This window comes from Pongo abelii, chromosome 4 (assembly GCF_028885655.2).
Source record: "Pongo abelii isolate AG06213 chromosome 4, NHGRI_mPonAbe1-v2.0_pri, whole genome shotgun sequence".
Taxonomy (NCBI): Eukaryota; Metazoa; Chordata; class Mammalia; order Primates; family Hominidae; genus Pongo; species Pongo abelii.
In genome coordinates, this window is record NC_071989.2 from 64,357,311 (window position 1) to 64,370,728 (window position 13,418).

A 13,418-nucleotide genomic window follows, 5' to 3' on the forward strand; every position below is an offset into this window, starting at 1 on the left:
ATTTCTCCAGACTCCATGTGATGTGTCTTTTCCCCTTGCTGATTCCATTGTATATCCTTTCTCTACAAAATCAACTTTAGCCTCTGAGTCTTGCAAGTCCTTCTGATGTATCATTGAATGTGCATGTAGTTGTGGGACTTCTGAGAGTCCTTCCTTGCCACCCTCCATTCAAACTGATCTCAAAAGGTTGATGTATTCATTAAACCTTAGTAATCTTTCCCTACTCCGTAACATCTGTTGACAATACTTTTGCTTTCAAAAATCTTCTTCCTTGGCATTAAGATAGCCCTACTCTGGTTCTCCTTATCCTTCACTCATTCAGCATTTATTGAATGCCTATATATGCAAGGCATCGTGTTAGGTATGTATCAGCGAGTGAAACAGTCCTGGTGCAGCATACGTTCTAGTGAGAAGATGAAAAGCAAATGGTACAAGCTGAGAAAAGTACCGTGTTATGAGTAAAAGGGGATATGCACTTCAGTAGGGTGGCCTGTGCGGAGGGCTTTAGAGCAGGAAAGTCTGTTTGGCAAAGAACCGGAAGCAATGTATTATGGCAGAGAACGCCATGTGTAAACGCTCAGAAAATCGCTTGGCATCTTCTAGCAACTGAAAAGGAGCCTAGTGTGGCTGGAGCACCATGAGACGAAAGAGTGGAGATGAGATTGGAGGATAGCAAGGTCCAGATCAGTTAGAGAGCTTTGGAGGTCATGTTTAGAACTTTAAATTTTAAGAGCAATGGGAAGCCAAATGACACAGATACCCTTTAAAAATATCATTCTTTTTTGGATTAGAGGTATAAAAAGGAGGAGAAAGCCTAGTTCAGAGATTACTGCAGTGGTGTAAGTGAAAGACAATGGTGACCTGGTTCTGAGTGACGGCTAAGAAGATGAAAGAAGAAAGGGACTTTGATCTTCTTACCCCTTTAGTGATTACCTCAACTCCCACATCTTTAATTTTCATCTCTGTGTATACGACTCTAACCCTATGACCTTACCTGATGTGAGTCACTGTTTCACATTTCAAAGGAATAATTATTACATTTCAGAAATCTAAATAGTACTGGAGCCATAATGCTTCTGTTACTTACTATCAGTGTGATCTCGGACATGTTATTTCACTTCTCTGTGCCTCAGTTTCCTCATTTGTAAAATATAAATAGGTTAATACAGTACCTACCTCATAGGTTGTCTATAAATGAGTTAACAGACAAAACAATTTGGAGCCTCCATGTGTCCCAAGAGGAACTGCCTTCAACACCCAATCTAGCTCTTTCTCCTGACATACCCATTTTTATTAATGGCACTAGAGATTTCAAACCACGGTCGCATTTGACTCCTTGCTCTCAATTCCCTTGCCACACTGCAAGTAGAAACCTAAAATTAGAGATTGCTACTAAGTATTGTTTTTACTTCCATTTGCATATAAGGTAAAAGTTACAGTTTAATTTGTTCATCAAAAAATATTAAAATTATATACCTGTTATGAGAGCCAAGCAGTTATATTAGGTTCCTATTAAATTCTAATCTTTTGATCTTCAGATGCAATTTCTGCCTTTTGATCTAAAAGGGACTATATTTGAAGTTTATCAAAAATCTATTGATAAGAAATGAAGAGAAATCCCTCTAAGTAATAAAAATGGAATTTCAAAAGATTGTCAGTAACCAAAACAAACAGGACCAATGAAAAATACCTATGCATACTTTACTATCTCAAAGTTACTGACCTTACCAGTTCAATTGCGTATATAAAAAGGGTTCAGGGGCAGGGATATCACAGCTGTAGCCTGAGGAAAACAGTGCAAGCTATCCATCCCAAGGCTGATAGGAGTATTAATTAATCTTGCCTGTCTTCCAGAACTACATGTTTATGCTTTTTTGAATGTTACTGAAATAGGTGGCATCTATTAATAGTGCACTTATTTAGGTTCTGAAATTGACTATCAAATACTAAATAACTGACTTCTGAAGTTGTTCCTTTTCATGGAAATTTAATTATAATTGGTTTTGGAAGTTATTTTCCCTTCTGGGTCTATAGGGTTTAAATTCTGCAGACATCAAGGACTGACAGGGGATGAGGCAGCTACACAGGGAATCACAACATTAAGCTACAGATACCACAGACATAGGCCTTGCCCTTATTAACACAACGATGAGCAAAACATGGATGATACCAAAGAATTTATTGTAAATGTAGTGGCAAATACATTCAGAATAATCATCATTAAAAAGGAACTAGAAAATTATACATGTTTAAAGTATGTGCTTTTTTCCCGCCACCTTTAAGTTAATGGCTAGTACCAACATTTTAAGTAATGAAATACTTAATGTGATGATCCATTTTCAGATAATTTCATGACTGTATCTTCATCTTAATTTTTAAAGCAGTTGACCATGAATTTCAGTTTCAGTTATTCTCTGTTTTTATCAATTCCGTAATGATCTGCAGAATCTTGTCATCTGAGTGGAAGAAAAAAAAAAAGCCACGAATAAATGCAACATTGTCTAATTTTCCAATGTATGCACACGTAAATAAGAGGTATATGTCACTAAAAATTTTTACATTAGAATACAGAATTAACACCAGTAATAAAACTAGAGACACCTATAAAATATTTTTTGCCCCACATAGATTTTATTGTTGTAGGTTATGCCATACCTAGTTTGACAAAAGTTAACATTTTGAAAACAGATAACATTTGTATAGGCTAAACCCCAAAGAGATAATATGATGTGAACTGTTACTTCTTTATAAGGAATTATAAATTTTATTCTATAAAAATTCCTTGAAGAAAGTAAGTTTCTCAACTTTTTCACTTGGCTGCAATATACTGAAGGCTCTACTGACTCTTCAGTGTTCTTCAGAGTATGGCAGAATTTCCAAAGTATGAGCAAGGAAGAAAGAACTGTTATCAGTTTCTCCATGTTTAGTCCAAAGGAAACAAAAAATTCTAACAGGGAAGTGCTCTTGGAGAGGTGTCAATGGGGAAGTGACACACCTCTCTACACAACAAAGGAATCAAATACCAATTAATTTGACAAACAGAGCAACAGAGGCTGCATTATTTGCTAAAGGGGTTTTGTTAACAACTGCTTCTACTTAATAGTTAACTCTGAAATTCTGACTTCCTAAGAACCTCATAACCACTCTTTAGAAAGTTATAATTATCAGGGCTGCAAAACAGAAATTCTACATTTACGTTAGATACTGAGAGAATGCTGTGGCTTTCAATGGTTGCAATGGTTACAGTGGCATTAGAAACAACAACAACAAAAAAGTGGGAGGGAGGGAAAAAAGGTCACTTGTTTGAAGTTGGAACAACGGCAGGTCTAGAAAGAACGTTTTTCTTTTTTATTTTTTAAGAGATGGAGTCTCACTCTCGCCTAGGCTGTAGTGCAGTGGTGTGATCACAGCTCACTGCAGCTCTGAACTCCTGGGCTCAAGCAATCTTCCCATCTCAGCCCTCTGAGTAGCTGGGATTACAGGCGCAAGCCACCATACCTGGCTCCAAGAATCATGATTTTTAAATTGAGGAAGAGAGACTAAAAGAAAGTACAAGAGTAAGTTCAGTTACTTTTTTTTCAAATGTTTGGCATTCTACCAACTTTTTGTTATAAATCCAAGAGAGAGCACTAACATACTTCTTCCTTCTTCCCAAGTCAAACGTATACACTACACCCAACGGTAAGTTCTGCTCTCTCTCTTATGGCAAAGGGAAACACTGATATCATTTAAAAAAATCATTTTGCTTAATTAAAAGCTGAGGTTCAACCTATACTTTATAAAATGTAATTCTTTCTAATGCTGAAGTTGTAATGCACAAAGCTCCCTGAGAAAAGAGCCCACATGTCTTAATATGTTAAGACTTGATCTGTTTCCAGCAGTATAGGAAAATTAATACATTTTAATGCTTATGCATTCATATTTAGTTATACAAATAAACACAGAGTATGCGGCTTCAAGGTAGTAGAACTAGATCAGTAGCTCCCCCAACTTGCCTGTGACTGTTGAGAATAAACTGGGGATACTTTGTTCAGTACAATCATACTGAAGTCACTGATCAATTCTTAACATTAAAAGGACAACCAAATTTAAGTGCTTCCTGGTGTGATGGAATGGGGAGAATACAGCACCAACTAGAAAGTATTATTTTCCTCAAAACTTATTCTAATCATACCTCCAAATATAACTACCAGTTTATAGGAAATACATGAACATGTTAAAGCATGAGTATGTAACTAACCAAATCCTAAATGTGGGACATTCTACCAGAAAAACAACTCAGTTTATTAAAAATAATTAACTGCATTTAAAAACGGGATAGCCTTAGAGGGGAAATGTTACAGAATAAAAGATTTAAAAAATAATATAGCCACAGGCCTCTCCCATAGAGATCAGTATGTCTAGGGTAGGTCTTTGGACCTTGTATTCTTTGCAACTGCCAGGATGATTTTGATGATTTGGCAAGTTTGAGAAACACTGCACTGGGCAAACTGCAAACTCAGGTGTCCATTTCAGATTTCTCTCTTATTTTTTGATGTGGGGTCTTGCTCTGTCACCCAGACTGGAGTGCAGATACTCGCCTCAGCCTCCCAAGTAGCTGAGACAACAGGTACAAGCCACCAGGCCCGGCTAATTTTTTTTGTTTGTTTGTAGAGATGGCATCTCCCTATGTTACCCAGGCTGGTCTTGAACTCCTGGCCTCAAGCGATCCTCCTGCCTCAGCCTCCCAAAGTGGTGGGATTAAAGGCAGACGTCACCATGCCCAGCTCATTTCAGATTTCTGTTGAAGGATAATGTGTTTATTTTATACAGAGAAATAGCTCTGCATTTGAAAGAAACACATGCTGGAAAAACCATGCTGAAATAAACCTAACAAAAAGTCCCTAAATCATACACACACACACAAATACATATATAGGTATGTGTATATATACATATATTTCTTAGAGACAGAGTCTCTCTATGTTGTCTAGGCTGGACTTTAACTCTTGGGCTCAAGCAATCTTCCCACCTCAGCCTTCTGGGTAGCTAGGACTACAGGCATATGACACCATGCTTGGCTCATTATTTTTTTTAAATAATAGCTATGTTACCAGTTTACTAAAATGCTAATAAGTAGTAAAGTTTACTATGCTTAGTTTTATTAACCTTTTTTTCTATGAAATGGCTAGAAGTTTAGAAATGAAGTTTAAAAGAGACAGGAGTAAACTAAACTTTAAGAGGATAATTAGGCTGTGAATAATCACTAATTGAGTTTGATGGAATGCAGCATAAAACAGATGGGATTTCTTATGACTTCAGTGTGCTTTAGTATACTCCAATGTTACAAAAAAAAAATTTCTAGAATATTTCAGATTTTCTCTTAGAAAGTTTTTTTTTTTTTTTTTTTTTGAGATGGAGTTTCGCTCTTGTCGCCCAGGCTGGAGTGTAATCACGTGATCTCAGCGCTCATTGCAACCTACGCCTCTCAGGTTCAAGTGATTCTTGTGCCTCAGCCTCCCGAGTAACTGGGATTACAGGTGCCCACCACCATGCCCGGCTAATTTTGTATTTTTAGTAGAGACAGGGTTTCACCATGTTGGCCAGGCTGGTCTCGAACTCCTCACCTCAGGTGATCTGCCTGCCTTGGCCTCTCAAAAGTGCTGGGATTATGGGCGTGAGCCACCGTGCCTGGCCTCTTAGAAAGTTTTTCCACACATTAATACATAGGTATGTGTACACATACACATATGTGTATACGGTCTTTCACTTACATTATAAGCAAACACTTACTTTCAAGGGACATCTTTGGATTTTCAAGCTTTTTTCTTAAAACAGAATCAATGAGAACTCTCAGCTGCTTGAAAATGACAGCTATCTTTACAGGGGCCTGTTAAGAGGAGATGAAAAAATGGACAAAGTCAATCCAGGGGTGTGTCAATGTGTTTAAGTAAATCAAGGCAAGCATATATTACAATCTGCCTTAGCACATCTTGCTTTTAATGGAAAACACAATGGGAAAAATACAAATTATTTCTGCTAGCTAGGCATGCAAACCTGTCAATTTCCTTATTAAATCTGGTAACTCTTCCCAAAATAAGGCAACTATTACTCCAATAATTGTTTTCTTCTCTATTTATATCAACTCTGTGGAAGTTAAGACTACAGTTTTGGGGAGGGAAATTTTTTTTTTTTGAGATGGAGTCTCTCTCTGTCTCCCAGGCTGGAGTGCAGTGGCGCAATCTTGCTTCACTGCAACCTTCGCCTCCCAGGTTCAAGCGATTCTCCTGCCTCAGCCTCCGGAGTAGCTGGAATTACAGGTGCCCGCCACCGTGCCTGGCTAATTTTTTGTATTTTTAGTAGAGACAGGGTTTCACCATGTTGGTCAGGCTGGTCTCGAACTCCTGACCTCATGATCCACCTGCCTCGGCCTCCCGAAGTGCTGGGATTACAGGCATGAGGCATGGCGCCCGGCCTGGGGTGGAAAATTTTTTAAAACAGCTTTATTGAGATATAACTTACCATAAAAATTCACTCATTTTCACTAATTTCAATAGCTTTTAGTAAATTTATAGAGTTGTGCAACCATCACAATCCAGTTATAAAACATTTCCACCACCCCAATTTCTTTGCACAAACTGCATATAATTGTAAAGCTGCACTTAAAATTCACTTCTCCAGTCCTAGACAAACAGCTATCATAGAATAACCTAACAATGTAATAGGTTTGCTTAGTTTAAGCTGGTCAATCTTGATGGGAGTACAGAGAAACAGATAAACTTATTGCCAGAAATAAGCACAGGTTGGTCTGATTTTTCCAGAGAAGAATTCAACAGTATGAATTATAAACTATAAATCTGTTTGGTCTTTTTATTCCTTTTTATTCCACAATGTAGTGGAATGAGAATAAATTTGGGTATCAAATAGTCCTAGATTTGAATCTTGCTCTGTCAGTAACAATCCATGTAAATCCTGGGAAAATTGTTTAATTTCTCACTGTGTTTGAGTGTCTCTATCTATATAAAAGAAACTACAGAAATTACCTAACAAGGTTGCTAGGATATTCATTTGGGAAAATCCACATAAAGTTAACTATTGAAGTACCCAACACGTAGAAAGCTGGAATTGTTATTAATAATAAACAGAATTTGTAATAGCAATATAATTTGATTTTCAAATTTAACAGATTTAAAACCACAGAGGCAAGATAAAATAAGGAATTCTACTTAACTCATATTATAAGAAGAAATTATGCAAACTCCAATAAAATTTAAAAAATGTACCTCAGTGGTACTGGAAGTTGAAAATTTTTAATAATCAATAAAATCAGTTGTACTATGTACCTGAAAATAGATCCAGCCATCAATAGAAAGAAGACGTTCTCGGTGCTGAACTTCTATATCACCACCAAAAAGTAAAACTGGAAAAGGGGTTATCAGGGTAGTTTCTCTCAAATACACTCTGGCATACCTTATCTACATGGGAAAAAGGGGGGAAAATAACTTCAAAATATAAAAATAGAAGGAGGTCATTTATCTTTTTCAAGTAAGCATTTTTCTACAATTTGTTATTCTACATTTTAAGCCAAGAGTATTTGTAAAGCTACATTTTCATTTTCTTATGTGCATAATTTATCAATTTTATAATAATTACTATTACCACCTGTGCATTAATGCTATGAAAAGGCATTTTAAATATTATTGCTAAGGCTGAGTTATATACTTTGAACATAAAGGAAACTAGGTACAAGCAATTTTATAATGCTAATGATATTAAATAATTAATGTTAAAATTATGATTTTCAGTTTCTGGTTTCTAAACCAATATTCAGCTATGGGCGTCAATCAGTAATTTCTCATGTTTTACATTTAAGTTTGATAAATGAGAGTTACATAAGGCAGTGCTTGAAATTACGGGTCTTTGTTATTTTAAACGTCAAGAAACAAAATGGAGGCACTTTTTGTAAAGGAAGAAGAAAGATGTTTCAATTTTTTATGTTTCCTTTTCTTCTCATACTGCCTTAAAAATGTGTGAATGAGACAGGTAACAAAAACCCAAAATATGAAGAGAAAATGCCATCTTAACCTTTACCACATGTTAAAAAATAAGAAAATGGAGTGGTCATGCAGCTCCAATTCAAAAGGTTGTTTTCATTGTAATCTATAAATGTTTGCTATTAAATTATCTTAGGTGATACTTGACCAAAACTGTTGCAAATCATCCACAGTTCTACTACACCATCCAACATTCCCCTTATTTGGAAATAGCACATACAGCTTGTCTTTTATTCCCTTCTGAGACAGCACCTTTCAATGAAATACTAAGGGGATTGATACATTATTAACCAACATCAATTTGCTATTACTGTCTTTATTCCAAGTAGAAAAGATGATGGGCAGAGTAGAAACCTATTTGTTTTTGAAGAGAAAATAAGCATTCTTTTGTTTGAGAAGCTATGTGCATCTTGATTTCAAATATTAACAAAAATGAATAGCTCAATTTGAGAACCAAATAAAATACCTGTTAGGGCATCCTAACTTGTTATGAATGACTTGTAGAATAATGCTCTGAATACTGGAATTTAGGAATGAGTACTTCACCTTCTCCTGGTATAAGAGCCATCCATGAGTTTGCAAATCTCGATTTACTGAGGATGGGTGTACTTGTGCTTTGCCTTGGGCCGTCTCCACAACGCAAGCCAATTTTTCTGTAACATCCACTGACTTTGTATAGATTATCTTCCCCACATTGTCATACAGTCCAGCCACCAGTACAGCTTTAAGAAGGGCAATTTCTTGGAATGAGAGGGTCTGTGAGGCTCTGTTTCCTTCCCAGCTGGTAGAAGTTGTGGAAGATGAAAATCCTGCTGCCTTAACCAACTTTATTAACTCCTGCTTTACATCCTAGATTGGTTTATGTTAAAAACAGAAATAATCAAATTGATTAGAGAAATTTCCAAATAACATTGTAGTTTATATTACTGCTTCCTATAAAAATTGACAGGATGCTAATGTTTATTTAGCTAACTATAGCCCAAATTACCTTAGGGAAAAAAAAAAGATACTGGAAAGTCAAGAATTAGAATCAGCTATTCTCCTCACCCTAAGACTTTAGATGTCTCAAAACATAAGAATGTCTAAAATTTGAGAGCAAGAAAAACGTGTCTGAACACATTTTCATTCACTACATCTACTTCCATAGTAGCTCTCCTTTTTCTCTGGAGATTTTTACTCAGTGAGGATGGTCAGCATTGAGAAAGAATTGACAGAAATCTTGATCCTAGATTGCAAGTACCTTCTTCATTTGTTTCTGGAAATCTCACCTTAATTTCTTAAACAACTTTGAAAGAGTTTATTAATGGCAACTTCATTTAATCTAAAATTGTTGCCTAAAATGTTTTTCTACGTTTAATATGTGCTGATCAGCAAAACTAGCACAGGAAGGGTAGGCATTTTTCAAAGTACACAGGATACAAGCAATTAAAAGGTGATGTTTACCTTTAGGATATCCTTTATGTTTTAAGTTTGGGGCTTAAGGGACTTTGATTCTAGGGGAGAAAAGACCAAACAGACAGCTGCCATAACACCACAGGGTTGGTGAAGACATCTAACTTTGTAGTCTCAGGGAGGTGAAGAAAAGGCTCACAGAAGAAGGGGTGGAAAGCAATCTGAAGATAAAGGAAAAGGGGCTAAATTGAAGAAATAGCCCCCTCTGGGCCAACTGACGGATTTCTACATGTTACCAGTCAGTTGGCCCAGAGGTGGCTATTTCTTCAATTTAGCCCTTCATGTGCTTCGAGAAGGACAAAGTTCATTCCACTTAGAGAAGTCTCTGCTGTCATCCTAGCAGTTTTTTTAAATCACAAAAAGTAGTGTGTCAAATATGGGAAAAAAACCTTTTTACTTTTTAAAATATGAGTATATAATAGGGGAATTATGTGAGAGATACATTATTTTCTGAATACTTTTTAGCACATCTGGGCCAAGCGAGGTGACTCACACCTGTAATCCTAGCACTTTGGGAGACTGAGATGGGAGGATCGCTTGAGACCAGGAATTCAAAACCAGCCTGGCCAACACGAGACCCCATCTATTTAAAAAAAAACTTTTATAGCGTATCTGTATTAAACATCATTTCCTTTTAAATAAGCATCAATAAAAAAACAAAAAGACAGTATTTGTGGGGGAGCCCTGCTTTTCACATTCACCTGTCTTTACATTTTAACTACACTTCTACTCTCTCTCCTCCCAGAAATAAATCTACTCCTGAATGGCAACCTGAGTAATGGGCTAAACCATGTGGTTTCCCTTCCTAAGAACAAACTGATAAAGTTGATCACAACCAGCCACTAAGTATGATGCTTTGAATGCCTTTTCATAACTAGCCATCCCAGGCTGTAGCTAAATAGCTGGCCAATATTTAGGGACATATAATAGAATTTCATGAAAAGGAATCAGGGCTCTTTGGAAACATGACTGATTCCAAGCCTGGAGCATAAAATACACTAGAGAAGCCTTCTGTACGAAAAGCAAGGAAGCCATCAAAGATTGCTAAGATTATATGAAAAGGACTCAGCAGCCAACCCAAAGGGGCTCTCACTTCCCAAAGAGGGGACAATTTGAGTATTAAAAAATTAACATCTGTAGAGAACTGAAACACATCAAATATATTTAAATCAATAAGTTCATAACAATTTTTTAAAAAAACAAGATTCACTGATTACTTGTGGAGATGCTTAGGAATCAACTCATTATGAAAACTGCTAGGTAGAAGGAAACAAGCATTTATCCCAATTTTCTTGTATAGACTGTACCTCAGGGTATTCAAATATTGATAAGGAAAAAGTAGTTCTTCATGAAATAATTCTAGCTAACAAGTAGAATTATCATACCATCATTTGCAACCCTAATGAAACAATAGGTCCGAGTGTTATCAATGGCTGCTAAAAGCATTGCATGAAAAGCACGTGGGAAATTTTGTAATGGATGAATCTAGCTGGCCCCACTGATGTATCTTAATGTTACAAAAAGGGAGACGACTCTGAAAAAAAGAAAAAAGAAAAAAAAAAACAAAGATGAAGCTGAATTGGATTACTCTCTCAATATAACACCCATTTATAAGCAATACAGGACATAGAAGAATATGTTAAATAATACCACAGGGAAACAATCAGCCATATCCAGACCCTAATGAAACAATAGGTCTGAGTGTTATCAATGGCTGCTAACAGCATTACATGAAAAGCCAGTGGGGAATTTTGTAATGGATGAATCTAGCTGACCCCATTGATATATCTTAATGTTACAAAAAGGGAGATGACTCTGAAAAAAAGAAAAAAGAAAAAAAAAAACAAAGATGAACCTGAATTGGATTAAACTCTCAATATAACACCCCTTTATAAGAAATACAGGACACAGAAGAATATGTTAAATAATACCACAAGGATACAATCAGCCATATCCAGAATGCAGCAAACTACAGGACAATGTATCTGGTTTCTTCAAAAAATAAATGGCAAATAGGAAAAAACTGAGAAAGGGGTAACTACAGGTTAAGAGACTTTATTAAAAAACATATCAACCAAATTTAAAGTGTGGGCCTTGTTTGGATCATCCTTTGAACTAGCTGTAAAAAAAAAAGCCAGTAATGAGGTAACTGAGGATATTTAAACACTGTATATTTGATGGTATTAAGGAATTGAGTATTTTTAGGTGTGATAATGTTTAAAAAAAATCTGATACCTTGGATATGCTTCAAAATCTAGAGGGCAGACAGTAGAATAAAAGGAGTACAAGTAGATTGACCACAGGTTGGTAATTATGAAAGTGGGAAATGGGTGAAAGTTCATTATGTCCATATAATTTGATGTATGTTTGAATTTTTCGTAATTAAAGAAAAATAACCACATTTCAGAGTTGAGAAGAAATGTAGATTATCTCCTTTCAACTGGTTTTCTTTTTCCCTTTTCTTTTTTTTTGAGATGGAGTCTCGTTCTGTCACCCAGATTGGAGTGCAATGGCGCGATCTTGGCTCACTGCAACCTCTGCCTCCCGGGTGCAAGCAATTCTCTGCCTCAGCCTCCTGAGTATTTGGGATTACAGGTGCCCACCACCACACCTGGCTAATTTTTGTATTTTTAGTAGAGATGGGGTTTCACCATCTTGGCCACGCTGGTCTTGAACTCCTGACCTCATGATCCACCCACCTCGGCCTCCCAAAGTGCTGGATTACAGGCATGAGCCACTGCGCCCAGTCCTTGTGGTTTTTTTTTTTTTTTTTTTTTTTTTTTGAGATGGAGTTTTGCTCTTGTTGCCCAGGCTGGAGTGCAATGGCGCGATCTTGGCTCACCACAACCTCCATCTCCTCGGTTCAAGTGATTCTTGTGCCTCAGCCTCCCGGGTAGCTGGGATTACAGGCATGCACCACCACACCTGGCTAATTTTGTATTTTTAGTAGAGACGGGGTTTCTCCATGTTGGTCAGGCTGGTCTCCAACTCCCAAACTCAGGTGACTTTTTTTTTTTTTTTAATGAAAAACTGAGACTTCTAATTCCCAAGATAGTGTTTATGAAATCGTGTTGCATCTTTTTTCTTTTCTTTCTTTTTTAAAAGAGATAGGGTCTCACTCTGTATACAGTGGTACAACTATAACTCACTGCAACCTTGAACTCCTGGGCTCAAGCAATCCTCCCACCTCGGTCTCCTGAGTAGCTGGGACTATAGGCGTGTGCTACCATGCCCATTTAATTTTTTTATTTTTGGTAGAGACGCAGTCTCACTATGTGCCCAGGCTGGTCTCAAACTCCTGGCCTGAAGCCATCTTACTGCTTCAGCCTCCCAAAGCACTGGGATTACAGGAATGAGCCAGTCTTTTTAATCATTTCTTGAACATATTATGATTATTAAATACTATTTTAAATCACTGTGTAATACATACAAGTTACTTGCTGGAAGAAAGAAGTACAATGTACTAATTCAACAAATGTTTACTAAGCCCTTACTATGTGACAAGTATTTTCCTAGGCATTCTTTTTTCCAAAATAAACTTATTATAGTTACCCATGACTCTGAGTGAGAGATCCATATTAAGAATTACCTCTAGGGTTAACAGTGATGTTCTATTAAGAAAGTTCCTCCGGCAGTATGTGATTTCAGAACGATAACCTCCTTCTTGTCGTGCTTTCTTCCATCTAGATAAATAAGATGTCAATTAATGAATAAAGTTCACCATGTTCTCTTTCCAAACTTTTTCAGAGCTAGTAATCAAAGTAAGATTTAATTAAATTATAATTTTAAAAGGGGAGGGATCTTGCTTGTAGCAGCTACCAATTGTATATAAGAATATTAACTTATTAACAGATCTGTTTACAGCATTAACAGATATTTTCCGTTTATGTTTAACAGTAAATTATTAAGTTACTTCAAATATGAGTTAATATA

General features: G+C 36.5%; 1 protein-coding gene and 1 long non-coding RNA gene across 2 annotated transcripts in view; one reads left to right on the forward strand and one right to left on the reverse strand.

Moving 5' to 3' along the window:
* The window catches only part of LOC129059402 (uncharacterized), a 64,180-nt gene that overhangs the window by 20,647 nt on the left and 30,115 nt on the right, over positions 1–13,418 (forward strand). The window lies entirely within an intron of this gene.
* DHX29 (DExH-box helicase 29) overlaps positions 2,161–13,418 on the reverse strand; it is a 52,419-nt gene continuing 41,161 nt past the window's right edge. Inside the window, exons 23-27 of the mRNA XM_009240712.4 lie at positions 13,075–13,168; positions 8,580–8,882; positions 7,323–7,454; positions 5,773–5,869; positions 2,161–2,456 (exon numbers count right to left, since the gene is read on the reverse strand). Coding sequence (XP_009238987.3) covers positions 2,404–2,456; positions 5,773–5,869; positions 7,323–7,454; positions 8,580–8,882; positions 13,075–13,168 — 679 coding nt within the window. The 3' untranslated portion in view covers positions 2,161–2,403. The remainder of the gene's footprint in view (positions 2,457–5,772; positions 5,870–7,322; positions 7,455–8,579; positions 8,883–13,074; positions 13,169–13,418) is intronic.